Source organism: Nipponia nippon, unplaced genomic scaffold, assembly GCF_047370975.1.
Source record: "Nipponia nippon isolate SJK-2023a ecotype South Korea unplaced genomic scaffold, ASM4737097v1 scaffold_13, whole genome shotgun sequence".
Taxonomy (NCBI): domain Eukaryota; kingdom Metazoa; phylum Chordata; class Aves; order Pelecaniformes; family Threskiornithidae; genus Nipponia; species Nipponia nippon.
Window position 1 is genome coordinate 1,131,260 of NW_028262324.1, and position 27,992 is coordinate 1,159,251.

At 56.2% G+C, this 27,992-nt stretch overlaps 1 protein-coding gene across 5 annotated transcripts; it reads right to left on the minus strand.

Moving 5' to 3' along the window:
* Window positions 1-54: 54 nt before the first annotated feature.
* Window positions 55-27,902, minus strand: AAR2 (AAR2 splicing factor). 5 transcript variants are annotated; one of them, XR_015702944.1, is made up of 4 exons: window positions 27,109-27,902; window positions 24,907-25,136; window positions 20,394-21,801; window positions 55-3,490 (listed from the first exon to the last, which is right to left on the minus strand). XR_015702944.1 is itself a non-coding variant. In XM_009473366.2 (3 exons), the coding sequence occupies exons 1-3, from the start codon at window positions 27,863-27,865 to the stop codon at window positions 21,634-21,636; spliced, it is 1,155 nt and encodes a 384-aa protein (XP_009471641.2). In that variant the 5' UTR covers window positions 27,866-27,902; the 3' UTR covers window positions 16,927-21,633. The 5 variants fall into 5 exon arrangements, 2 of the variants coding, with proteins under 2 accessions (XP_009471641.2, XP_087605829.1); XR_015702943.1 differs by lacking the exon at window positions 55-3,490 and adding an exon at window positions 9,607-9,695; XR_015702945.1 differs by lacking the exon at window positions 55-3,490 and having other exon boundaries at window positions 16,927-20,625; window positions 21,026-21,801.
* Window positions 27,903-27,992: the final 90 nt, after the last annotated feature.

Here is a 27,992-nt window from a genome sequence, read left to right on the forward strand (position 1 = left end):
CACGTTGCTGCCTTTGCTGAAAACCACTGCTGCATCAGGAATAATTATTTAGCTATTTTTTTACTTAAAGCTCAGGTTGGGAAAACAAAATAATGATTTTTGCCTTTTGGGGAGCTTTCCACAGGCAAGGAGAGAGACAGAGGTCAGAGGGAGTGAAAGGAAGGACCAGCTGCAAGAGACCCTCCTTCCTCCTTCCCAGGCTCTTCCCTGCTTCTCCGGCTGCGAGGCTCCTTCCTCAGGCCTTGGCGATGGCACTGTGCTCGGCAGATCGCAGGCCTTGCTTCCCATGCCCTAAAGGAGAGCTCGTCTCTGCACCTGAAATGCTGAGTCGCTCCCCGAGTGCCCCCGCGTCAGAGCATTTGTTTCACAGCCCGGGATTTTGGCCCAGTGCCCCAAGCAGGGGAGCAGCCCAGCGAGGTGGGGGACTCAAACCGGTGTCAGGGCCGGAGATCGGCTGTGGGTACGGGACGGCGCAGGTCCCGAGGGTGCAGAGGTCAGACTGGAGCCATTGCCACCGGGCTGCCTTCCACAAGTGCTGCTGCCCTACAGTGTGGAACGACCTTCCCGTGGCATCCGAAGAGCTGGACTCCAGAGAAGTAATAATAAATTCATGTAATCCCTCGCTGTTACAGGGGAGCATGGCCCAGTGTCACCTCGTGGGCAGGAAAAGCCGGGCGTCCTGCTCCCCCTCCTCACTTCTTGAGATGAGGCGTCGTGGATCACCTGCGGGGCTGCAGCGACAGACGGGTGCTGAGTTGTCTGCTTTTGCAATTAGTGGCAGTCATTAAAATAAGTGCTACATTAATTATTGCTGGGTTGCGGCTCAACCTCCAGGTCTGTCACTTGGCAAAACTGACAGGTGAGTTGGCTCCCACGCCGGGGAACTGCCCAAAGCCCTCGCATTCAGTGGGGAGGGCGCAGGCACCGTGGGCACCGTCCCCAGCCGTGCTCGCTCCTCCCTGCTGGGGTCTGCCAGTGCGAGCACAAAGCAGCCCCTGGAGGAGGACGAAAAGCAGACCCCCCCCTGCCTGGGGGTACCGGCCACTCGGGCCATTTGCCACAGGCCACTGGGGGCCAGACCGCTTCTCTTCTCCAGGTGCCTCTGTCCAACCCTGCCACGTCCTGGGAGAGAGCCCAGTACATCACAGCTCTGATAGGAAACAAGGCCAAAAAGCATGGTGCAAATGGGGAGGGAATGAACCCCACGGACCTACCAGGAGCTGAGGCAAATGCCAAGCCAGCACGCCCTCACAAAATTAGGGAGGCCTTGGAGAGCAGGAGGTGGCAGTGAATGGAGCAGCTGCAGAACCGCCTTCATCCAGGCCGCCAGGGCCAAGGTGGTCCTGGACACAGCCCGTGCCAGGTTTCCCTACCTGTGTCCACGCCGTGCCGGTCTGCCCTCCTCCCAGGCTGTCGTTCAGCCCATCCATCTCCCCCATGACTGTACTGGGTTTAGTTCACAGCGTTGCCACTTGTGCCATGGTGGTCCTGCTGCCCTACAGCATCGCATCGCCGACTGTGGGCATCCGCTTGCTGGATGTAAACCCTTCCTACCCAAGGAGTAATGAGAACGTTCCTGTGTTCGGGTGTTTTGCACGAGGCTAATGGCTTTGAAGAATGGCAGCTTTTGGCTCTTTCTCCAAGAAAGAGGGGCTGGCAGTGCCAGTGGGAGCTGTGAAATCAAAGCGGAGTTTGGCCAGATCCCGCAGCCTCTCAGCTCTTGACCTCTCACCGAAGCAAGCCTTACAGACCATGGCTGGCCCGTGCAACAAAAACTCTGCTCTGCTGCAAGTTTCGGTCTTTCCAGATTCACTGAACTGAGGGTTACGGACAGACTGATGCAGAGGGACCAGTTTCTTCGATGCTGCCCATAGTGACCGACTTGCAGCAGGCTGCAGCCAGTGTCTGCCATGGCTCGTTCCTACTTCCAACTGTCGCTGTGAGCAGCAGTGGGGCCGGGACATCAAGACTCCTTCAAACTCTTCATTCGTTCCCTACCCTCGCAGGTACAGGAATAAAAGGGTCATCTTGGGTTCGAGTTTCTAAGATCTTCTGCAACAAGCAGCTACTTCCTATAATCGCTGCTCCCAAATCCGATAAAGGCTTAAAAAATAAGCGTGGTTTTGACAGAGTCATCGGAGGGCCGCTACAGGTCACCTCCCACCCTGGAACCACGCTGGTGTGGTTTCGATGCACTCCTTCCTGATGGCCTAGCCTGGCACAGATTTCTTCCTGCGTCTTTCTCAAGATGTAGATGTTTAAAAGGCTCCACCCAGCCTTACTAAAAGCCACATGAAATTTTCATGTTGCCAGTCTGCTGGGACAAGTTTAATGATGTTTAATAAAGGCTGATGGTGCCTGAACTTCAGAGCGGAGCTCTTTCGCAGACTCCCTGGTGGAGGGAGCGGGGAAGAGTTCCTCTCCACTGGGTCTTCTTCACTTGACTTGTCAGCACAAAGAACGAGCTGTTGCGAGCCACGTGGCGTTTGTGCTTATGAGAGAGCAGAGAAAACATCAAGCAGTTGTGGGTATGTTGTGTAAATGACTCAGCACGGTCAAAACATACTTTCTAGGTATTAAAACCAAATACCACTGGGTTTTATTCTGAACCAAGATAGTCTGGGTCAGAGAGTTCAGCCAGCACAATGCTCTTGCTAGCACTTGGAGAAGACACCCGGAGGTGGCCGGTCCAGGCAGATGGGGGTGAGGCCGGTACAACTGGACAGGACACAGACCCAGCATGATCTTGCAGCAGCCTCTGCCAGCGCATGCCCGAGGGACCCAACAGTTGCACCCCCGCTGCAGGTTTGTTCAGCCCCCTCGGGACGGCCTGGGCAGAGCTTCCAGCCCAGGGGCGGCAGGACCCCACGCCGAACCTTGCCCGCAGTTCTGTGCTGCAGGGCCGCCCAGCCCAGCCTGGAGCCAAACGCATCAACCAGCTGCTTAAGGCTCTCAGAGGGGCTCAAGCCTGTAAGAGAGCCAGTTCACATCAGCGCTGTGTCAAGCACCAGACTGTCCCTATCTAGGGCCCCATAAGCACCCCAAGGTTGTTCCTAGCACATCCACGATGCTTTTGGAGACGACCCCAAACCCGGTCTGAAGGGCTGGACTGCTCTTTTGACTAATGCATGGAAGACTCCCAGTTTGATAGGGTCTAAGGAGACAAACCTTTCTGGGCACCACGAGTTTGAGAGCTGAGAGCCACCAGTCTGAGATCTGAGAGCGAAATGGGATCGGAGACCTTGCACGTTCACGAGGTTGGAAGCCACCGGTGTAACAAATACCCCCCAGGGCTCTGGTGTGACGCCCAGCTTGTTATTTCCAAATTCAGATGGATCAAGCCAGGCAGCAGGAGGGTAGGAAAGGGTCAAGGCAATCATTTCCCTTCCACAGCTGGAATCGCAGCCCAAGCTGGGGGGCAAAGCCAGGACCACGGCTTTGCTTGTCAGTACCCATCAGGATGCAAATGAAGAGGACTCAGCTTTGTGCACTAAGGGAGCGAACAGACGAGCAGTTAATCATGGGCACATTTTCTAGCAGGCTTACCTCCTTAGAGGAAAGGTGGAAGGATGCCTGTCACACCTCAGTATATAGCGAATAAACAAAATATCCTAACGGAGTTACATATCTTGAATCCAGAGCTCTTGGCTTTGAAAGATATAAATAGGAAATGCCTCTGGGCTGCAGGACCAAAAGGACCAAGAGGACCTTGAGAAATGCTCAAGGCAAAGAACCAGCTGGGCACCTCTTTGTCAAGGGCAGGCACCCCTAGGACTTTCCCGTGACCCCCCAGCCAGACCCTTCGCAAAGGGCGTATCTCCCAGTCTCAGCCAGAGACAGCCATAGGAGGGCCCCGCTGGAGAACGACCAGCCTTCCAGGTGTGTTGCCTGGTGTCACTCGGAGGCCCGGGCCCCCGACAGGGACGTACACCTGGCTGGGCGCAGCCAGTGCTTTTGGTACAGCAAATCCGACTCGCACGTGGAGGAAGGCCCCTGCCCGCCGGCAGGCGCTGCCATCGGCACCCGCGGGCTGCTCTCCCAGCAGCAGCAGGGCTGGAGCCCCCCGAGCTCTGCGATGTGCGGGCACTGCACGAGGGTCTGCTGCGCTGGCAACTCTGTCTCTCAGCTATCAGGTCAGAAATACTCTCAGCCCAGACAGCAAACCATCGCTTGCTGTGCCGCCATGACACGTGTAGCTCCTTGACTCCAGGGGGCCCAGTCCGCCCCGCGGCAGCACCAGCACGCCTCCAGCACGGCACCCACAGGCGTGACTGTGGACCCGCAGGGCTCTTGTGGTCCTTTGGATCCTCTCCTGGGGCAGGAGCTGGTGGCATCGATCCGAGCCTTGCACTTCTGCTCAGAGATCTGAAAGGAGGCCTTCAGACACTATTCGAGACCACTGCAAGCTACAGGTCCACCCTGTCCTACATTCAGAGGCGCAGCACCATCTGGTTATTTTGGGTTGACCACCTGCCTCCTCTCTTCAGTAACAGCAGCTCTTTGCCAAGAGATGGCGATGGAAGGGCTGCAGGTAGAAGGCACCCAGCCAACACCTCGGTGGAGAAGTGTGCTCGGTGCCCAGGCCAGTGCTGCCCTTGGCCTCCCGTCCCTCCACCTCTGGCTCAGCCCCACCTGCACGCTGCGGCATCCCCAAGAAAAGGCTGGTCCCCAGGCCTGGGGCAGCAGCTTGTCCTCTCCTGGGGGCACCAGGAACTCCAGCCAGCGAGCTCAATGCTGGCAGCACGCAGCAGCACAAAGAAACAGAACAGTCAGCAGCAGCTTGGACAGCCCTGGGCACTGCACAGACACGGTGCTGGCCAGGACATCAGGACTGTCTTTCTCCATTAACTAAAAGCACTATGGGAGTGCTGGCATCCACCTGGAAAGCCAGCGGGGACAGGCACAAGGAAACTTCTCATCAGGAAGGGCTGCCGCTGCTCAGCATTTGCTTCTGGGAGGCTTTGCCTGAGACCCCTGTTTCCCCTTGAGATAACAAGCCTGTTTATATGCAATATCTCTATGCTTGGAAGGAGGGCAGAGGACTTTCAGGCTTGGATTGCGCCCAAGGAAGTTCATTTGCACACTTCACCTTGGCTCGGTCGGGCTGGAGCGGTGACAGCCTGGACCGCAGAGGGCTTAGGCGCTCAGAGGACAACGTCTAGCGGCAATGAAAGGAGCAGAAAGGTGCAATAAAACGGACTCAGGCCATCCTGACCTGGATGACCTCTTCCAGACGGCACCCTTGGGTCCCACTCTAGCACCTTGCAAGGACATTGGAGCACGCGCACCTGACACTGACATCAGCTCTACCAACACTCGCTGGGCTGCTCCCACCAACTCACATCGCAGAGGCATAAAGCTGCCGGTGGCACTGGAAGCGCCAGGAGGAGCAAGCACGCCCGGTGGCGAGCAAGAGGAACATTTCCTGCTCGTGTGGAAACCAGCTTCCCCCCGCAGTGGCTGACCCTGGGCCAGGAGCGACTGCAAACCCACCCACCCGAGTCCCATTGCTCTGGAGACACCCAGGCAGGACCGGGCATCTCTCCTGCAAGGTGGGCAGCAGGACTTGGGCAGGGCACGAAGGCCAGCCGGCAGTACAGCCGAAGGAGAGGGCGTAGGAGACACGAGTCGTGAAGAAGCCAGCTCCGGAGCAGGGGTGTCACAGCTGGATGCCAGCTCCAGCCCCCTGGCCACCAGCCCAGTGCCGCCCTGCCCAGGCACTGAGGTGGCATCGGAGCAGAGCCCCAGCTTCCACCTTGCCGCTGCCCAGCCCACCGAGGGGCACACACGTCATCGCTGGCGCTGCGTCCCCGCGGGCAGCCCTCAGCACCTGCAGGCAGTGCCTCTGCAGAGCTGCTGTCACCAAGCGCCACGGCACAGCCGCACGGGGCTGCGATTGCTGCGTGGGGAGGGAAGGGTGACCTTGTCCTATATTTTAAAGGCCACTTTTCATCTACAAAAAGCAGCCAAATGAGGGCAGCAGCAGGGAGGAGGAGAGATGAGCAATGCAATGCGGCCGTGAGGCAGAGGGGCAATGCCTCCACGTGCAGCAGCGCTCAGCTGTGGCACAGTGAGTGGCTAGAAAGGGGGTCCCCTGCTGACCCCATCTCTGCTCCCCTCCTGCCCTGCCCTGCTCCGTGACAGCGAGGGACGTGTGGGGAACGGGAGCTGCGGGGCGCAGGGAGAAGGGCAGCGGGGCTGTGCCCAAAGAGGCAGAGCAGGGGTGTTTGAGCGCAGACCCATGGCTCTGAGTCAGGGTCCCCGAGCCGCTTCAGCCAGGGATGGGTGCAGCCCCCCGGCACCCCAGCACACCCTGCCAGACCGCCAGCAGCCACAGCCCCCGGTCCTGTGCCAGTCTGCCAGCCCTGCGCCGTGGCAGTGACACCCGGGGAGTTTCAGACACCACCAGAAATGTGCACCAGGGCCCCAGCACGTCCCATACGCATCCTGCATGTGGCACTCATTTTCTCAATTAAGGGTAAGAGTTCTCTGCAAGATCACCCAGTTGGACCATCACTGTCCAAATGTGTCCCCCACCCTGGTTCAAAACATCAGGAGATAAATGGAGAAACCCAAGTGCATGGTCAGCTTTGCCAGGGAAACACAAACCCGACTGCAACTCACAGCCACCTCGCCGCTCACTTCCCAAGGGTCCTCCGGAGACGTCTCCTGTCCCCGAGCCCCAGGGAAGCGGCTGGGCTTTGGCCGTGGCTGTCGGGGCCTGGAGAGGAGGAGTCCGGCTGTCCCATCTGCTGGCGCAGAGCTGGGGAAGCAGAGCTCCTCCAAGCACATGGTGGGGCTCAGCCTTGCCCTGCAGCTGGGAGATTTCACTCCAGGCTCTGGAAAGCACTTCAAAGATATTCTTAGGGATTTTGCTGCTTCACAGCTTTAACGGTAGCGCATCGCTTGGTTGGCAGGAGCTGAGAGCGTCCCTCCTCACTAGCGACCGAGCATCGGCAGAAGAAAGGAAGGCTGCATTATGGGTTGATGCTCTCCATTCAGTCTCCCATTTTCTGGGAGGAAAGGTTGCTCAAGTGCAGCCATTAAAGGTGGCGGCAGTTCCTGCATTCCAACCCCAAACTGGAAGGCTTACTCAGGTTTAAACAATTCAAGAGTTTCTAGTAAAAAAGGCCAAGGTGTCTGCAGAGAGGAAAGGACAGGGGAGGGCAGAGCAGGGGTGCTGAGGGGACACGACTGCTTCACCTGGAATCCCTCTGATGGAGGCCAAACGTCGCTCCGCGCACAGGGACCTGCTAACGCCCAGCCTCAGGCACTGCAGAGCCCTCTCCGTGCCTTCCTGCCAGCTTACGTGCAGGTATGTAAACATGTTGGAAGAGGCATCTGAGCATCCGTCTGGGCCGGCCTCCTGCCTCCTTGGTGTGAGGGCAGGCTGGAAAGATGCTGGTGCAGCACTCTTGCCTCAATCCCTCCCTCCCATCCATCTCCTTCCACACTGCCAACCTCTCCTGAACTGTGATGGTGCCACAGCTTAAGACGTCTTCTCCCAGGCTGCTGGGAGCCCACATCACTGGGGATGAGGGAGCCAGAACTGGGGGAATGTGTCCAAAACACGGGGGTGCTGCTCAACAGGCAGAGGCAGGGAGGTCAGCTCAGGAGGCTGTGGCTATTCAGTGCACAAGGCTCCCTAGAGATGCTCTCAGAGAAGTTCTCAGATGTTTTTGCCTCCAGAAGTGGTCACAACTTGAAGCGATTTCCAAAAGGGTATCGTCCCCTTGGTGGCACAGCCACCGGCTCGGGGGTCAGACCTGGGCTCCCCTTCCTTGGGAGCAGCTCCTTTGGGCTGGACTCAGGGCAGCAACCCACAAAGGTCTGAACGGAGCTGAAGGTGGGAATGGAGGTTCACTACAGGAGACATCAACCTACTCCTCCTGCCACACCATTGACTCGTACACCATATTGTGCCAGCTGAGATAATCTGAACAGTGACTATAAAGTTATATACAGCTGCTAAACAGCAGCAGCGCAGAAAAGAGGCATCAGGATAAGCTGGGCCCAAGATGGAGGGGGGAAAAAAAGAAAAAAAGAAACGTAGTCACAAAGCCGCTTCTGTGAAAATCTACCCTGTGTCTGGAAGGAAAGGTAGGGCGAGGAGTCCTGAGGCTGCGCTGAGCTTCCGAGGCACAGGACGAGCTCCTGCGTGGCCCCGGAGAGCAGCAAGGAGCTGCTAAAGCTGCCTTTCGTCCCTTGCCCGGTGCCGAGGGAGGAACTGGGGACCCCAGCGAGCGCCAGACGGAAGCAGGAAGAAAGCCCCGCTGCTGCCGGCGGAGAAATGAGACCTCCACCCAGCTGCAGGAGCAGTTTTGTTGCTGATTGTTTTTACAAGGGGTTAGGCTAGGTTGATCATTAATATTAACATCTTGGTAAATTATGCATATTATGCATTTACATGAAGCATCCCCCAGTGATGCTTTCTGCGCTGTCAGCCAGCCTCCCCCTGAGCACCGGCAGCCTGCGCGCAGAATCGGCGGCTGCATGTCGGAATGTTTTATTCTATTAAGAAAATAAAACTCAAAGCAAAACTGAGAACAGCCTGGCACGGGGAGCCGACCCCTCCCTGCCGACAGAGAGCCGACTTCAGACAGGAGGGGCAAACCGACACCGCCGCCTTCCTGCGCGCCCGACAGAGTGGCCAAAGGCAGGATCCCTCTGCCAGGGGAGGGAAAGGGAAAGGGCCACCTCCTGCCCACCCATCCTCTCCCCAGGATGGGGAGATCCCTAGCCCTAAGCTAGAGGCAACAACCCTATCGCAGCCTAGATCTACCCTTCCCTATCTCCTTCCCACATCTCTCTCCAGTTCTTTTCTCGTGCGATGCTCAGCTCCTTGGATTCTGCTCCTGTCTCTTGTTACTGCTTGTATGAGCCCAAATTGTATCATCATAACATTATCAAGCCATGCACCTGATTTTCTGGTGTCCTCATCAGGAGGCAGCTCCGTGCAGCTCAGTGCTTCGTTCGGTACAAGGCAGACAAATTGTGTTGCAACGAGCAAAGCAAAACTCACTCTTATCTGTCAACTGCCGCGTGCTTTCCAACACCCTGCACAGCACCACGCATGCGTGCGGACGGGCGTCTGGACTGGCCACTTCGAGCCTTCGCTCTCAAGCCACAAACGCAGATTTACTGCGGTTAGCAGCTCCAGGTGAGCTGCTGGGGCTGCTCCTCTGCTGTGTGTCCCACGCGCCGCCGCAGAGCCCCATCCCAGGCTACCGGGGCTGTGCTGCCGAGCTGGCCGAGCAGTGGGGAGCACCGCAGGGAACTCGGCTCCTTCCCCTTCCCACCATGGCTGTGACAGCGTCCCTGATGGACACCTGCGAGGGGCCAGAGCCAGGACAGGCTATTTGGAGAGCAAAACACCGCAGGGCCACCCCACTGGCCCCCTGACCACACGGGGCCACCCTGCCCCACATCAGGGCTGGGGAGCTCCCTCCTTGCTTGACCTGCCAGAAGAACGGAGGCACAGACAGCCAGGACTTCACGGTTGAGGAGGAGCAGCCTCTCATGGGCCGCGTCAGCGCTGAGCGGGGAGGGACGGCGCCGAGAGCCACAGCTTGTTCTCCACCACTCACCCCGAATCCCCGAGTCAGTGCCCAGTGCCGCACTGGGAGCACAAGCCCTTCAGCCACGAGTCAGCCTCCAGCCTCCGCGCCGTGTCTGCAGATGCTTCACGCAGGTGTCTGTGGGGAAGGACATCAAGAGATGATTAAGAAGCAGACAATGCAAAGAGGGAAGACAAGACATTGTGCGGGACTGAGGCATCTAGAAGAACCTGCTTAGTCCATAGCAGGCAAGCCACCTTTGAGAAACAGCCCTCCTGTTCCACCAGCCGCCACGAGCACACCTAGCAGGGACAATGACTCCTCACTGTCACCTGCAAAGCCCCCAGACTCCTCTCCACCAGGGCCCGCGGCATGGGGACGAGACAGATGTTACACTCTCCCCAGCCAGCCACATCTGGGGCGTTTCCTCAGCCGGAGGTTGCAGATATTTGCCCAGTTCTCTTTCAGATACCTTTTCGTAGTTCTGGTCTTTACAACACCCTGTGAGAAACTGCTTCACAAGCGAATCAGGTGCGGGGTGGAAGGATGCTTTCAAGGTCATCAGCACTTCCCAGCAGCTCTCTGGAGGCTGCCCAGGTCCCACCTCTCCTCCACACCTCTGGTTTCTCAGGGAGGGTGTTCAGCGGTGGCTGCTGTACCTGAGACACAGGCACACCCCCACCACCCCCAAACATCACCCCATCACCACCCCCAGCCCTGCCACTGCAGAGCGGGTGCATGGACGCTGACCCCCGTTGGGTCCCCTGGGATCACAAGGATGTGCGGGCTGAGCGGGAGACAGACAGACGGACAGCACAGAGCGAGGGGGAAGCGCTGGCAGGGCCATGTGGGTTGGATGGCCAGGTGCTCCTGGAGGGCCACCGCCACCCCGAGCTGAAATCCCCCAAGCACTGAGGTCCCTTGGAGGCCCCACGGAGGACAGCTGTGGCCCTGCCCCACGTGGAAAGGCCAGCAGAGCACCCCCAGCCGCGGGCTCAGCCCTGCCCACGGCCACTGGAAAGGAAGGGATGAGTCAGTGCACGAAGGCCACTCATGCACGGTGTGGGTGGAGCAGAGCAGCAATTTCTTCCCCAGGAGATTATATTCTTTGCAGAAGTCCTTTTTCTTTGTTTCTTCTTATGGAGCACAGCAATTAGCTGCTCCTCAGCTCCCCTGCACCTGGGGCTGCTACCCGTGGGAAGGGGACACTCACCGTTCCCCCTGCCGCGCCGGGCAGGCAGGCACGGACGGCAGCACGACACGCAGCCAGGGCTGGGAGCTCCTCCTGGGACTGATGGGCCACTGAGGGGCCAGGGCTCGACCACCCAGCCTCCCCCCTCGGCCACAGGCTGCTCCCATCTGCACCCCCGATGCCACCGCTGTCCTGAGTGGACGTGGGTGCTCTCACCATGCCTGTGCCGCGTATCTCGGCACTACCAACCACCGCACCACTGTGGCAGACAGCCGGGTACCAGCGTTGCCCCAATAGCCAGATGCAGCCTTGGCTGGGGCGCATGGTGGCGGAGAAGCAGGAGAAGCCACGATGTCCGAAGAAGCCTCGGGTCTCCTCCCGGTTCTGTCGCACTCCCGCTGTGCGAGCTGAGATCACGCCACCCAGCTTCCCCGGGTAAAATGCAAGCAGAGCTTTTTGCCAGCTACAGACAAACAGTACTCCCCGTGCTCGGGCCACGTCAAAACCCTTCCCCAGGACAGCTGCGACCTCCATCCACCTACCAGCGCCCACCGCCGCTGGTGCCAGCTCACCGGATCTACCTGTGGCCCGCCAAGGGGAGCAGCCCTCACCGGGCTCTGCAGGACCTCGCTCCTACCCAGGCAGCGGTGGCCACCATCTCCTTCACGCTCTGCCAGGCCTCGGTGTGCTGGATGCTGCCTGGCCTGGCGCCGGGGTGCAGGGACAGATAAGCAGATGAGCACGTTGTGAAGGCGCTTGCTGAAAGGTGCTGTTCACAAGCTGCGCTGGCCTTCGGGAAGGGGACCAGGCTGAGGACAGCACCCAACTCAGGCTGTGCCTTACACCGCAATATAACACCAGCATCACAAGAGAGTGCAGCTCTCCTCCAGCGAGCACCTTCAGGCGCTGTCTCTGCTGCGAGAGAACAGCAAATCTGACAGATGCTGCCCAGGCAGGATCGGAGGAAAGCAGAACCGTTCCAGGAAAGGTGACCTCAAGGAAAAGCTCCTCCTGTTGTCCTCCACACTAGCTCTCCTTGCTTGGAAGGACACAGGGAGAAGGATTATCTCCTGAAGCCTTCATAGCACACGTCAGCGGCATGGGGAACTGACGGGCAGAGCACTGCGCGGGGGCCTCTGCTACCCAGCAAAAGGGCGATTCACCCGAGAGAAGGGCGCAGGGAAGCATCGATGCCCCCCGTATGCTAACGGGAGGTGCTCACCCCACGGAAGACTGCACGCCTCGGCCCCAGCACAGCCATCAGGCTGCAGGACAGATGGGGTGTTCTTGCTTTTGCATCCGTCTCCTCTGCAGTGGATACAGAGCTCAGGAGGATGCCGAGGTGCCTGGTGCTGCGCCTCGGGCAGGTTGCTCCCGGCACACAGGTTACTCCCAGCCAGGCAGCTCAGGGCACATCAAGCTGCAGGGGCTGGAAGAGCGATGTCCCTGAAGCTCTGCCCTAGCTCTGGGCAGGGCTGCACACCCAGCAGCACAGGTTCCCGGGCACCCCTCATCCTGCTGTCCTTCAGGGGCAAACCCTGCTCCTCCAAGTCATCTTCCCACCAGCACACTTCCAACCCATGCAGTAGTGACTGCCAGATGCTGGCCGGGTCACTCGCTGTAGAACTGGGACCTGCCGTGGCACCCACGCATCTCCGTCCCCACCGTGAGCTGCAGAGACCTTTCCCTGGGTCTGGTCCCCCTGAGGTCCCCCCAGGGAAGTCCTGCTGCCGGGGCCCTGCCAGGGGCACCAGTGCCAGCACCGCCGGCAGTCCCCAGCCCCCAGGGATGGTGCCCCTCGGAGGGGTCTGCTGCCATCTGCCTGCACTTCTCCGCAGCCAGCGGGCGGGCAGCTGCCTGCACAGCCATGCACGGGCCAAGGAGCACTCGCAGACCTGGGGCTGAGCTCTTCGCTGCTTGGACCCCTGGCCCAGCCCAGCACAGGGAGGAAGAGCTGCGGGGCAGGGCAGAGGTCTTCCTCCATCCTCATCATACCAGACACGACCTGGCTCGCTTCCCCCAAATCACACGGTCAGCTATCCACCCTACCTGCAGCACCCCTCACCTTATTCCAATGTCTCCCCAAACTGTGTTCCTGGCATCTTCCTGCCAAATCCAGCAAGCATTCACACTTCCATCTCCTAAAACCCACTGCTGACTGGTCTCCTGATGGCACAGGCCGCCACCCACGCAGGGGAAGGTCTTCGGAGCAAACCACTGCTCTCCTCCCTAAACCTGCAGATCCCACGGAGATCCCACCATGCAGGCAGCCAGTGGTCGAGGGCAGGTGCCTCGGGCACTCATCCACCCGCTCATCCCCATTCCCTTTGGGAAGCAACCAGGTCAGGCAGGCAGGAGAGGCATGCCGAGCTCTCCTCCACTGTATCTTCCCATCGATTCACAGCAGAATCGGCAAAGGCCGGGATATACTTCTCAGGCAGCGGCTGAGCCGGAGATCCTGCTCCTCAGCTCTTCCCTCACCTCCACTAACTGCAGAACAAGCGTGATGCCGCTGGCTTAATTCCACGGACACAAGCCTTTGGCACGGGCACCGCGGTCAGGGCTGTACGGGTCCTGTTCCAGCAGCCACGTTGGATGCAGCAACCCTCTGCTCGCACGAGGGCCACAACGCCAAACCAACCCATTTCACTGCTTTGCAACAGCGCTTCGCTTACCGAGACATCCTCAGGACACCCCAGGCCTCAGTCTCGCTCGCTCCTTACTCCATGGAGCACTTTACACCTGCCTTGCACCGTGCCCGCTCCACTCTGGCTGCGCGACGCACGCGCTGGCAGCTCAGTTCCGCACGCGCCCACGCACCCACGATGTCGCGTACACAAGCTCAGCCAGCTCCGAGGGTCCCTACCTGGTGGCACCGGCAAAGCCAGCCAAACGATGCTTTTACTGAGGGGTGACCCGAGAGGAACATGGCAAAAAAATTGGCTTACTGCCGGCACAAGACAAAACCTGCCGTTTCCCTTCGGTACTGAAGCATGGGAAGGCTGATGGAGTTAAGTCGCGTGGGAATTGGACTAGGACCCCTGACACGACAAGAGAAGTCGTCTGGTCTTTTGAAGCAGCGATAAATGTTTTGTCAGTGAAGAAGCAAAGGAAGAGGGAGAAGAAACTGTAAATCAAAGGTAACATTTTCTTTGGGAATTTAAAAGAATCTTTGCAGGGAACGGTGGATAATAAGGAAGGTGGAAGATCTTCTTGCTAATGCAGGAGAGCTCTTGACCTGCCTGCCTCTGCTGAGGAACGAAGTGAATGAGAGCCCCAGAAGGAACATTAGATCACACTGGTTATTGGTCTTGTTAAGAAAATAAGTCCATTAAATGAACACACTTGGGCAGCGTGAACTTCCAGCAGCGATGCACACGCACAGCTCTCCCCGGTGAACTCTTGCTAACGAAACGGGGCCGTTAGAGGCCCCGAGCGACCACGCGCCACGGCTGGGGGGCGTCTTCAACGGGTCCCTGCTGGGTTGCACATGGAAGGGCTCTCGGAAGCCGGTAGAGCTCACAGCAACGATCAGCAGACTCTCAAGTGATGCTTTTTAAATCCTGAAGAGGCTGTTTGAAAACCAAAACAAAAATACCACCAGACAAGAGGCCGTGCTTAGCACAAATGGAAGAATTGAGCCCACGGGGCCACCCCGCACTTCTGCCTGAATCGCCTCCTCTGCCCTGCTGCTGCGGGGTCTGCCAGCTTGCCCCCGCTCCGTCACCTCCGGCCCGGCCGCCAGGAATTCACTTCAGCAAGAGCTGTGAATCTCACAGATGCGGTCAGGCGTGCGGGGTGCGAAGAGGCGGTCCCGCGGCAGGAGCCGTGCCGTGCCCTGCGGCGCTGCCCTGCTCCCGGCCCGCTGACCGCAGGTCTCCCTAGAGAGCCCCATCCCCATCGGCAGTGCGGCCCGGCTCAGGGTCCCCTCAGCGCACGCAGGTTCGGGTCACCCGCCCTTTAACCTGCTTGAGCAGCTCCCAGCAGCGTGAAGGGCACAAGAACTTCCACAGAGAAGGAACAAGCAGCGTGGAGTGAATACTTACTAACGTAGCTACATAAAATCCTCCAGCAAACCTTATTAAAAGAACAATTTGCCTCCTGGTTACTGGGAACTCTGCTTGGAGGGAACAACCATCCCCGAAATGCAGGTTACTGCAGAACTACGTGGTGCAAAGCCTCTTTGGTTGCTCCGTGGAGCAGGCAGTAGTGGGTGCTGGAGCAGCCAGCCCCTTTCCAGACCCAGGCGTGACTGCAGGGCCTCGGCATCACCTTCCCCGCCGGGACGGCCAGTACGGACGCGGGGTATGTCACCAGCGCTCGGTGATGAGGCAGCACTCCCAGGGACAACCGCCTGCTACAAGCAATTCCTTGGACTGGCTGGAGGAAGGCTGTCTCCAGCTAGCTGCGTTAGGCAGGCAGGAATATTCACTGCTGCCAAGGGCTTAAAACATACGGATGGATCAGGAAAATAAAGTTCTTCATGTAGTAGGCATGCAGAAATGACAACATCCAATGCCAAACCTGTGAAGATGGAGCCACCCAGAGGTCCTTCTCCTTCACTGAAAACCCCTTCGCTGCGAAGGAGCCGCTTTCTCGAGCCAAACAAATTTTAACGGTGAAGTTTGTTTAAGACCAATGACGAAGGCTGTGCTCCTGCCAGCGGCGCTCTCCTGACGGGAACCGTCCCAGAAAAGGCAGAGCAAGCCGCCGCTCCCTCCCAGAACACAAGTAAAGATATTTTGGGGGGGAAGCTGTCAAAACTCCCATCATTAGCAGGACTGTTCCTGGGACGGGAACTCACAAGCTTCTTCCCAGTTCAGTAAAGGTACGAGCAGCTTTCACAGTAAGGGAGGAGTCCCACAGGCAGCCGGCACCGCCGCTAACCCTCCAGCCGCAGAATTACCTCGGGGTACCCGGCACAGGCTCCTGAAAAACAATTAACAGGAACTCCCACTGTTTAAACAAAGATAGCTTCATTTAAAAAGAAAGAAACCCACAGGATGAAACAGCTCCGATCCTCAAGGAAACCCATGTCCCTTGGGATCCCCTCCCAACTGACATGCCCGCCTCTTCGCTCCTCAAGTGTGGAAGAACCCCAAATTCTGCCCAGCCAAAAGGAACAGCTCTTGTTTCACGCCACATCTGATACCTCCAAGGACGAACCCGTGCCCACTTCAGCGCTGAGAGGGAACGTCTTTTCCAGTAACACCCTCGCCGCCCCTCGTTTCCAAACCTCAGCAGCCTCCTGTGAGGCCGCAGCTGCCCCGGGCTCAGCCTGCCTGGACGCCGCCTCCTCTTCCTCGCGCCTCCCGCTGCTCCCCAGCCGAGGGCCAAAGCAGGGATTTTGGAATATAAACCAATGACCATTTCCTTTTAATTCTTTTTTTCTTTAGAAATACCTTTAAACTTGAAACTTGCCATCTGTATTAGGGTTTAAATTCACTGTAATGTATAAAAATCACAGTACCGACCTTTATGCTGCCCTCTCACCCCAATGGATTCAGGCACAGTGGCCAGGGCTGGGGAGGAGAAGCAACTTTTGCTTTTAAAAATCAACAAATAAATCAAATGTGGTTAAACACGCCTGTGCTGAAACCTGCAGCCCAGGATAAAACTAACTCCCCTTCTGGCCAGTCCTGGGCACGCCCCAGGCAAACACTGGCCCCCGGCCCCCAGCCCAGCCCGGGGGCTCTGAGCAGCGCCAGCGGCCAGCGCAGCCAGAGCCGCTCTCTCCCTTCTGCTCCCTGCCCACCGCCTCCCCGCTCACTGCTCAGCGCCTGCGTTTTTCACCACTCCTCCCCCACAAATACCAGCTGATTTCCTGAACCATTTAATGACTACGGGGGGGAGAGACCTAATTTTTACAGGCAAAGAGACAATAAGTAAATTGCAAAGGGACGCTGCAGGCGCGCTCCCGGTTGCTGGCACCTTTCTCTTACCAGGTCGGCCTTGCGTGGCATCTGTAAGGTAGCGACTGAGCAGCAAACTCCCTCGCAGAGGGGGAAAACACTCAAGTGTTATGGCTTCAGGGGTCTGAAGTCTGGGAAAACTCTCTGCACGTCAGCTAAGCATCCCATTTGATCCCAGCGCCTGCCAGCCAGGCCGCTGGCAGCCCTGGCGATGGCTGCAGGAGATGAGAAGTTAACCCTCTCGTCGTTCCCTTCTCCCTCTCACCTCTTGCCTGCCCAACGCTGAGACCCGGCAGGGGCCGCCTCGGCTTGCAGCCACGCCACGCCACGCTGAGCAGGAGCACAGCCTTCTTGTTTCAAACCCGCGGAGCCCCTCACGCCGAGGCGGGCGAGCGCCGCTGGAGCGCGAGCGCAGCTCTGCTGGGAGCGGGGAAGGCGCGGACCTGGCACCTCGCTGGCCAGGCTGCAGCCGCGCGCCCCGCTTCTGCTGCGCCCCGACAGCGGCTCCTTGCTCCCGAGAACACCGAGCCCTGCGAGCAAGCTGAAACGCACCCGCCGAGGCGGGCAGCGAGCCGGAGCAGCACCTCCAAAGCCGCGGCTCTGACAGGCTGTGTGCATGGATTTTTCCTCCTATTGATTAACCCATTTGGAGTTTGTTTATTTGTAGTAAGGCTGCCTTGCAGCATATTTATGTTCTTTTAATGAGGCCCCTGCAGCGTCGATGCCTCCTGTGCATTAATTACAGGCTCCGGCACAGCCCACGCTTTACGGAGCATCCTCCCACCCATGCTCCAGCTCCGCTCTGCGGTTTGTACAGCGCTCGCCGCGCCGCTGCGGGACAGGCTCCTGCGCTGCCAAATCCCAGCCGTGCTCTGCCAGCCGCCCGCAGCCCCGCTGCCCGCAGCGGGACGGGAGCCGCACGTTCTCGGAGGGGGAGCAGAAATAGCTATGAAATAATAGCTGACCGCATTGGGAAGGAACGACCATTCACTGCACATCCCTTTTATAGTAACAGGGCTGCAGAGTACGCCGCGGTCGTAGCTTCCTTGGACAACGAACAGCAATATCGGGGAAGATGATTTCCTTCTCCAGAGAGGGATCAAGATGTTCCCTTTCATCTTTTGCCATGTTCCAGGAGCCCGGTGCCAGCCGCTCCATCTGCGGCGGCTGGCATAGCCTACGCCCAGCTGCCAAAGCGGAGCAGAAACAACCTTGCACCAAACAACGCTGGGGTACGTCTAGGAGACCCTGAACAATCGTCTCGCTCCTGGTAGTTGCTAGAGGCACAAATGGCAAAGGGATATCTATTGTTTGCTATTTCTGGATGAGAAAAATAAGGCTACAATACTAACAAACACCAGAAAAGCCTCATAAAAATAGCAAAAGACTTGAACTGAAACAGGATGCACGCAGAAAGGCTAGGGTTACCCCACGAAAACATCAAGCAAACAACCAAAAATTCAACTTACCGTTAAGCAGTAAAAGTGAGAGTACCAAGGAAGAGTTGCTGGTTCAAACAATAATTAACCCTGAGCTCACTTCAGGTTGAAAACCACAGCACTAACAAGCTCCACAGAGCCCCCGATGGCTTCCTACAGCGTCCCCACCTCCCCGTCATCCTTCCTTTGCTTTTGGAGGACCAGAGCTGTGGGACAAGAACACCTCCACGGGGCCGGGCAGCATCTAACGCTGCACGAGCTTGGTGCTGCCCAGGGCCTGCAGGTGTTGCTGTCACGGGGGGTGAAGCGTTGGGAGACCGCTGCCACACACAACCAATCTGAGCTGCAGAACCACACGGTGGATGCTCACCAGTGACACGATGGAGGCATTGGCAGAAGCCACCTGAAAACAGACAGACGCGGTCTGCCTGCTTTTTTGGCAGCTGGGGAGGTGGTGGAAACGGCAAAGGAAGCCGCGTGAACTGGCAGAGCACGACGTGCCGTTTCTCTTCCCAGTAAAAAAAGGACAGGCTACAGCCCTGGGACGGGCAGGCAGCTTTCTGCAGCCTCGGGCGGCACACTCCGCAGCTTCGCGGTCGCAGGGTGGATGACACGAGAAGCGACTCTCTTCGGTGTGGTGCAGGACAGCGTGGAGGCCCCACACAAGATGAATATCACTGAGTCTCGGAACCCTGGTTCGGCCAACGCTACTGAGCCTATGGGAAAGTGGAAACTGGAATAGCAGCACTCGGGGCTGAATAGGCTCATGGTGGGCTTTGCAGGGTAAATGCAGCGGGCAGGGCATCGTCGGGGGCGCCCGGTGGTCAGCTCACGCCGCTGCTGATCCACAAGCGATCAGCCTCACCGAGGTCTAAGCAGGGCCCGTGCTCCAACGCAGTTTGCAGTGAAAGCACATGCCGCAGGACAGGAACGACGCCCATTTGCCTCACTTGCACGACTCTGGCAGCTGGACAACGCTCCGCACAAGCGGGAGGCCGATGTACCTCATGCTTCAGTGCCACTTCACAACGCACCGAAAGCTGCTTGTCCTGACCCCAATTCATTGCTGAACCAGTGTTGCAAACACATCAGATATTACACTTCAGTAGCTTGCAGTAATGCGTATTTACACACACACACACACACGCACAATCTCTCTTTTGCTTTCAGACCATTATATTCATCTTAGCTGGAAGAAGGGGCAGTGTTATCGTAGCCATAGCTGGCCTAGGGCAGGAAAATATTCCTTCTATTACATGTTACCACCTTCCTCTTACACCCTCCTGCTGGCTTCAACAGGAGTAACAGCACTCTTTTCCCTCCCAAATGTATAACCCCCCTTGCAAACATCCGACACACAGTTGCTTCACATCTGCCAGCTTCCCTTTTCCCTCAAAGCGTGCAGTTGAGTCATTTAATGGAGCTGAATTTAGCTGACAGGTTGTTGCTTCTGTTTCACATCTAACAAAGGGACTGTGTCCCCAAAGGCCTCTCTCTTCCCCACCTATTTTGGGGGTCTAACAAGAGATACCACCTCTCCCTACTACAACCTTGCAAAAAGAAAAAAAAAGCACAATGGAAGGACAGTTACATTCTCTTTTCTCAGTTGCTAGAAGTGTATTTCATCATGGGAACCTGACTATTGCACCCTTTGGATGTCAGTTTTCAGTTCCTGGTTTTGAGATTTAACGAAGACGCACTCAAATTCACGCATCCATCGAAGGAGTGGGAGGATTGCCCGGCCAGCCTGGGCTGCAGCCACGCAGCACGGCTCCTCTCTCCCTCCCAGACAGGCAGGTCCCCAGGCTCCGTGCTGCCTTCGCTACTTACTGCTTACGTCCGTGACTGGTGTTCTGCTCCAAAGCAACAGAACCACTCATCGGCTTGGTGCAAAGAGCCGACAAACCGAAAAGGCGTCTTTCATCAAAGCTGAGACCATTCATTACAAACGCTTTGTCCAGCTGGCAACTGCAAAGACAGCATCGCCCGGGGATACAAGCAAAGAGGACGGGAGGAGAGCACAACCTACTGCACAGATCTCAAGGGTGTTACGGACAAGAAAGCATGGAAAGAAAGATTTAAGAGCAAAGCACTTGCCAAATGGGAGTAAGCTGCCCTAAGGGCCTGTGGTCAACATGGAGCGCATTTAAAATGGACAAACCACGACACCAGAGTGACGGAGCGCGGAGCCCTCGAGGAAAGGGAGGAAGCAGCACCGAGCCGCAGAGGAGGGCTGCTGACAGCCGATTCCTGCGGGAAGTTCCTGATTATCTGGAAGCACCTCATCACATACCTCCTTCCCAGAACAGGCTGCGCTTTGTGCCGCGCCATCCACCGTTCTGCTATGAGTTGTGCTTGGATGTCACAGATACCATCGTGGTGTTGCTTCTGGGGACACCGGACATCCCGTTGAGAAAGAGAGGGCAGTGTCACCGTGCCACGAGCTTTGGCTAAATAACAAACTATTCGTACAGATGCGTTCCGTAGGCAAGGCTCTCTTGAGATTTATTTTGAACTATAAAAGACTAACAAAACCAGTGTTATCTCGTTAGACGTGCACACAGAAAAATTCCCGAAGGAGTCTAACAGCTGAGAAAGTAACAAGCGAGCGGGAGGCCTAAGTCCCTGTGCAGCTCGGAACAAGCACCACAAGTTTTCTCACAGCCTGCCTGTGGGAAATGGGGAGCAAGAAGAGGCTGTCACCAGTGAAAATATGCAAGATTTCCAATTACAACAAAACAGAGGATCCAGTTCATGTGGAAGCCCGACCTTTTATCTCACGCTGGCTCTCTTCAAGCCCTGGGTGACTACTGTCCAGTAACTCTATTTCTTGTTACCAAACTGTTAACTTTCTTTTACATCAGGCTAAGCAGAGCGTCAGCAGTAAATACAAAAGGCTTTAAGGGAATGGGAGGAGTAAGATACCTCAGTATTAGGGGTATGAAATGGGAGGAATTTTGCTGTGGCTTTCAGTCCGCCTCCACAACAGATCACTGCAATAAATCACAGTAAGCAGCATAAGCACCCAACGCAGTTTTGCAACAGTCGTGGTTACATCCCTGGGATGCACGCCTAGGAGGAGCAGAAACTCCGTGCACAGCCTGGGTTCAGGCTGTCAAAAGCCGCAACGACCAGTCACGTGGGCTTACGCTCCTCACTCAGGAGGCAACGCATCGGAGCAGCAAAGGCTTCACATGTAAACCACCGACGCTCTCCAAACAGGGCGTCACCTCCAGCGCAGCGGGACGGAAGGGACCGGGAATCTGGAGGTCAGCTGAATACCGAACGAGGAGGTGCTGCAGAAGAGCTAGGGGAAAAAACGAGGTGTCTGAAGTAGCCACGTGACAATACTCAAACTCCTCCAATAATTCTGGTCTCCTCTCAAAGTTAGGAATCCTCCTGGGTTTTCCACACCTGCCTCCACAGCAGCAGGAGGAGTCAGCTTCAGCAACAGACCTTAGGAAGCTGGCACGGTTGGAGAAGATGTGGAGAAAGAGTTATTTTAAAAAGCTGTTTCTAAGCGAGCGTTTTGCTTAGTCCACCTGCACGCCCTCAGGAAGCTCCACCACCACAGGAGCGCAGTCATCAGGCTCTGCCTCGAAGTCCCATTTAAATTTCTTCGTTAGGTGAGCCTTGAATTTTTCAGCCTTTTTCCTTAGGGTCCCATCAACAGCAGCACTGCACGTGTAGGAAAAAAACACCTAAAAGAACAGAGCAGAGGTCAGTAAGCACCCATTTCTTTCCTACAAAGACATCATCAACAGGGTGCACCAGGAAAAGTTGCAGGTTAGGCCACTGGTACGGGATCTACCACCCTGGAAAGCACTCCAGCTTTGGGGGTACCTGAACAAAGCCTACACGTCTCCTCTCGTCCCACAGCCAGGACAGACACCCTGCCTTCACTCCACTGGGTCCTCAGCGTTAGAAATATTTGCACTAAGGTAATAACTTCGCTTCAAGCGGGAGGATATATGTAATTAAATACGTACTATGGAATCCTGAAATATGCTTAAGTGTGAGCAAAGAAAAATATCTGAGCAGAAGGAAAAAACCAAACCCAAAACCCCAAAGCCAAGAGGACGACCAGGTTTCATTTGCCACGTAGCCAATTCTACAGCATGTGTCAAAAGGGCCAACAGGTAACTATACCCATCTCTTTCATGGCTGGATGGACCAGGAGATCCCCCAACGTACTTTTGCAATATGGTATCACCAACACCTGAGGATACGATACAGGGGAAACGTAAAAAAATTACCTTGAAGGTAAGAGAGGAATGGGAGCTCTCTGGAAAAAGTCCAGTTATCCCAGCATAGCCATTCCCTTGAGCACAGGGCACTGAAATCCAGACTGACCTCTAAGGGCGGCTCCCCTCCATCACCCGAACACACACAAATCTATTTGCTTTTCACAAATTCACAGCTTCTGTTAGCACTTTGAGAGTTAAAGCACCCGGGTACGGTTAAACAGGGCATTTAGCCTCGGAGCCGCTCCCTCATCAGCCTGCTTCTGCTCCTCTTCTGAACTCGTGATCCAGAATTCGTTTCCATAGGAAGAAACTCATATTTCAAAGACAGAGAAAAAAATCATTGCACGATGGCAGTGAAGGGAAAGGCCCCTGGGGAAAAAGCAGGCTCTTATTTGGGAGAGACCTACTGACAGCTGGATAAAACACTGACAACGAACAGCAAAGTTTGATGCTTTGTTTATCATCATTTGCCTTCTCCTTGTTCATTCTACCATGAAACTGCCTCTTTATAACAAAAAGCTCTTACACAGCAAGACTGCTATTAAAAAAAAAAAAAAAAAGAGAAGATTATACTTCCCACTTCTCCTCAATGAACTGCACATTAAATTAGTTATTTCACCAATATTTTTGTTCTTTAAACATTGTTAGGGCTGCATATTCAGCAGAGGTTATGCTGTACTCTTCTTGCCTTAGATCAAACTCCAAAAAGAAAGTTGCTGCATTCAAAGCTGAGCAAAAGCTAAGGCAGATAATGCACTCCCCCGACACAGACCATTTTGCACTTCCGATCCACCTGCCCACATCCAGTTAAGATTGTTAATTCCGACGGCTGCGTACGTAAAGTGACTGGGGAAGGCAAGCCCCAGAGGCTCCCGGGCACTATTTCAGCGCATCAGGGAAATCCCACAGGAGCTGAGCAGTGGAGAACTTTTAGCAAGGAGAGGCTCGGTTCAACCGTAAGGCCAATTTTCTCTTTGTTACCAGGAATGTGGTGACTCCTGCTAGGGCTTAGCAGTGATCGCTGAAGCCAGCACAGCCACCTAAAGGCATCACCTTCCTCTGCTTAAGTAAAAAACACAGACTGATGAAACCCAAGGGCGTACAAGTCTCAGGTGTCCAAAAAGGAAAGATAACCAGCAAGACAGGGAGCTTCCAAAATTCCCATCAGATGGACAGAACGGCTGGCTGACGCATTCTTTGTACTGCTGTAAAGTGACAGCGCAAAGTGTCGCTCTGTGAGCGTGCTGCAAATAGAGCTAGGTTTTCCAGTCCTGTAACGGGATAGGAAAACACCACCAACAAAAAAAATTTAAAAATCGAGACTTTTATGAATCCAAATTCTGAAAAAGTGAAGAAAGTCACTTGATTAAAGCAATGCTTCCCATAACATTTTGCCCAGCAAATTAAAACCAAACACCTCCCCTCTCCCCAAATCCAGAGCAAGAGCTTGGCGTTACAAGCAGAGAAATGCAACCTCTCCCTGAGAAAGGGGAGGGCACCACCAATTCGCATCGAGCACCTGCAACATAACTTACTACTGTTTCTGCTGGGATTAAGTTTCCTTTGCTGAGCTTCACCAGTGTATCTGGTCTGGGCTTTTTTTCCTTCTTTTTTTTTTTTTTAAACCAAGTTTTGCTCAGTCTGTTTGCTGAGCTGTTAGCATGGATACAATCAGTGGGAGTGACTGGTTTTACTCGTGCGGAATTACAGATTTGCCCATGCCTGTCTCAGTAGACGCAGTGTTTTCTGCATTTTGGACTAACCATAAATTCCCTCTGGATAAGAACTTGATTATAGGAAATCTGCAGCTTTGCTTAAGGCTAAGAGGGATGGAAAAGCTTCTTAAATACTATCAATGCCCTACGCTGAACAAGGTTTCACTGCAACTTCCCTGCATACTAGGCATACCATTCAAGCTGACCAAAAATCATCATCATCAGTCTTTTATGCCAAAGGTGGTTTTTTTCTTTTTAAAAGAATGAGTGGCATTTGGAAAACAAAAAAAAAATAAACAAACAGACATCATCTTGCACTTGCTCAGCCTCTCTCAGAGCTGTTCAGCTTAACGTAGTCGAAGGCCTTAAAAATTTTTAGAAAAAAAGTACGCTGGTACAGTCCGGTCACGTTAGACGCACCACTCCAGATCTCTTAAAACCACATCAGCGTAGCAGGTTACTTCCAGCACTACTTGCAAGGAAAACGTTATAAAAAAGACACAGTCCCCGTTCTCTGTCGCAGCCATCGTCATTAGCCTTTCCTCTCGTTGCCTCACTTTGCTGGCCTCTCTGCAGGCGGACTAACTCCATTTCATACTGCATTAGACTCTTCTAAGCGTAGCTTGAGCAGCTCAAACTCCGAGATGACAAGCAAACGGCATTTCTTTGTAATTAACACAGGGAAGAAGTAAAAGAAAATATGCATGTGCTTCGATAGGCTCACTATCTCCCCGCAGCTCAACAGTAGCTTAATTCCTTTTGCAGCTTCTCCCCGAATTTGCCCTAGTGTCCTGGATGCCCTCCCCTCCCACTCCCGTTTTTCAAGAGAGCGCCGCAAATGTACCTGTAAGGTGCTGGTTAGGAAGTTGTCCTGGGAGACAATGTCCACAAAAAAATCAGCTGGGATTTCACCGAGCTGGTGATACAGCACAGAAATGAGATTGATGTAAAGGTCTTGATACTTCCCTATGGCAGTTTCAGATCGGCACAGGATGTTTAAGAGCCTTTTCCAGTGCTCAAATGCATCATATACATTCCCGATCAGGAAGCAGATGAAAGCAAACTGCAACTCAGCTGCGCATATTCAGCAAAGGAAAACAAAACAAAACACACGTAAGATTAAAAACATATCCAAGGTACGCGTCCTCTCAAAATCTCTGTAAACGATTGCATAAAACTCTGGGTTTGCCTTTGGCACATGCATTCGGCCCTTCCAGCGATTCTGCTAATAGCAATCAATACTCCAAACACTGACTATTTCCTAATGCTCTGCTCTTCAGCTGGAGAAAAAGCAAAGCGCAATCAGGCAGGTCCACCTCTAACTGTAATTATCATCTTTGGTGAGTGACTTCACAGGCAACCTGAGTAAACAGCCACCTAAGGACTTCCACTGTCACCCGTGTCTCAAAATGACACCCAAATAAGAAGTCGGACATTGCTGTTATCCTGCAGCCGTTTGCTCCGCCTGTGCCCGGGTTTCCAGAGCCACACAGGAGCGCAAACGCTGCTGCCCTTGAACGCCAGGGCTGTGGGAACGTCGGGAGAGGCGAGCAGTACATTAACAGATGTTCTTCCCTTGCTGAATTAAGAGCCAGGGTTCATCAGCTATTTTGCTAGAATGATGGCGTCACCATTTCCTAAGGTAATTCGTTCTTTGAATATCCTAGAGTTGTCTTTGATAATTTTGATAGAGAATAAATTGTACAACATTAATATAGAAAAAATGGAAGAAGGGAAAAACAAAGGCTTGTTCCAAACCTCAGCAGCCTCGAGGCTCCAGCTCGGCTGGGTTCCCAAACCCTCCCCCCATCCTGCCACGAAACAAAACCACACTCCAGACCTCTGCAGGTTTGATATTGATTCATATCACAAGTTGCCAGAAAAGACTGGCAGTTAATTGAGACCCCGCGGCCGGGGGCCGCAGCCCTCCCCGTGGAGGTCTCCTGCAGCAGGGCTGGCAAACCCCAAGGGCTGCCACGGAGAGTCGCCAGCAGCACACAGCAGAGCTGCCACCGCTCCAGCCAGGGAGGGGCCTCGGGAGCGGGAACACCAATCCGAAAATTACGATGTTCAGCCCCATTCAGTGCTCCCAGGACTCCGTAAGCTCCATCCTCAGAGGCTCACTTAAGAGGCAAACTGCCAGGCTGGTGCCAGGTAACAGGCCCCCTTTGCAGGAGATGCAGCCCGCAGCCACCTGCGATTGCTGCTTTCGCCTTAACAGGAGGCAATGTGGGCTCCAAGCACAGCACCCAGGAGCGAGAGCAGCAAACGGGCCAGGCTGGCAGCTATGGACACCGAGCACCACGTCCCCACACCAGCACGACTGGAACAGGCCCTATCGCTGCTCAGAACTCCACAAACTTCTGTCCTGTCGAGTCATGCAATTAAGAGAGATCACAGAATGGTTTGGGTTGGAAGGGACCTTAAAGACCATCTGGTTCCAGCCCCCCGCCGTGGGCAGGGACACCTTCCACCAGACCAGGGTGCTCAAAGCCCCGTCCAACCTGGCCCTGAGCACTGCCAGGGATGGGGCAGCCCCAGCTTCTCTGGGCAACCTGTGCCAGCGCCTCACCACCCTCACGGGGGAGAATTTCTTCCTTGTATCTCACCTGAACCTGCCCTCTCTCAGTTGAAAGCCATTCCCCCTTGTCCTGTCACTGCCGGCCCTTGGAACAAGTCCCTCCCCAGCTTTCCTGCAGGCCCCTGCGGGCACTGGGGGGCTGCTGGAAGGTCTGCCCGCAGCCTCCCCTGCTCCAGGCTGAGCACCCCCAGCTCTCAGCCTGTCCTCGCAGCAGAGCTGCTCCAGCCCCTGATCACCTTCGTGGCCTCCTCTGGCCCCGCTCCAACAGGTCCATGTCCTCCTTACGCTGGGGGCCCCAGAGCTGGACGCAGGGCTGCAGGGAGGGCCTCACGAGAGCAGAGATGCCTCGGGGCGCCAGGGCCCGCAGGACAGGCACGGGTTTCATCCCGGGGCTCTCGTTTTACACAGAAATGACTTTATTCTCCCAACGCAGCCGGGGGCTGTCGGGCGACGCGCGGTACTCACCAAGCAGGTCCAGCGGCTGGCTGGCGTAGTGCTGGCTGATCACCTTCTCCAGAGCGTAGCTGAGGTCCATGCTGTGCCGGGTTATCTCCTCCGGAGTAGCACCGCTGGGGTACATCTGCTTGGGCAGCTCCGTGAACCTGATCTCGGTGCCGGCCTTCGGCCTCATGCGGGGCAGCCGCGCCAAGCCCTCGGCGTAGCTCCGGCACTCGGCGTCGAAGCGGGGCCGGCGCTGCTCGGCCCGGTCCCTGGCGTCCCGCCCGGCCGCCTCCGGCAGCACCTCCGAGAAGGCGCAGATCTGCCCGCTCTCCGGCTGCAGCCTCTTCATCGCCGCTTCGCTGATGAAGCTGGTGAGGGAGACCCACTTCTTCAGGCTCTCGTAGGGGTAGGGCCCGAGGAACGGGTCCATCTCCCGCAGGTTCTCCCTGAAGGCCTCGGCCTCCCCCGCGGCCGGGGGCGCCGGGCGCACCGCCTCGCTGCCCGCGTCCCACCGCAGCACCCGCACCTCCCGCCGCTGCAGGCTGAGGAAGAAGCCGGTGCGCGGCCCCGTCTCCCGGCCGCCGGCCGCCCGCGCCGCGCTGCAGTGCAGGAAGTGGACGCCCGGCGGGATCATCTTGACGCCGCGGAACCGGGGGCCCACGGCCCAGCTGCTGTAGTCGATGCCGAACTCGGTGCCCTCGGGCACGCCCAGCACCACCACCGCGGCGCCCTCGAAGAAGAGCTGCTGGGCCAGCGCCGGCTCCAGCCGCGGGCCCGCCATGGCCTCGGCCGCTCCGCGCCGCCGCCCGCTCCCCCCTGAAAAGCGCCCGGGCGGCGCGGCGGTTCCGGGCGCGGCGGTTCCGGGCACAGCCGTTCCGAGCACGGCCGCCTCCCGCCCGCGGCCGGCG

Excerpts from the sequence above, each read along its gene's own strand:
- AAR2 (XM_009473366.2), bottom strand. The coding sequence starts at position 27,865 with ATGGCGGGCCCGCGGCTGGAGCCGGCGCTGGCCCAGCAGCTCTTCTTC. Across the intron at positions 25,137-27,108 it reads CCAGCCGCTGGACCTGCTTG|CTGAGTTGCAGTTTGCTTTC; the intron begins GTGAGTACCGCG and ends GAATATGCGCAG. Across the intron at positions 21,802-24,906 it reads TCCTAACCAGCACCTTACAG|GTGTTTTTTTCCTACACGTG; the intron begins GTACATTTGCGG and ends CTGTTCTTTTAG.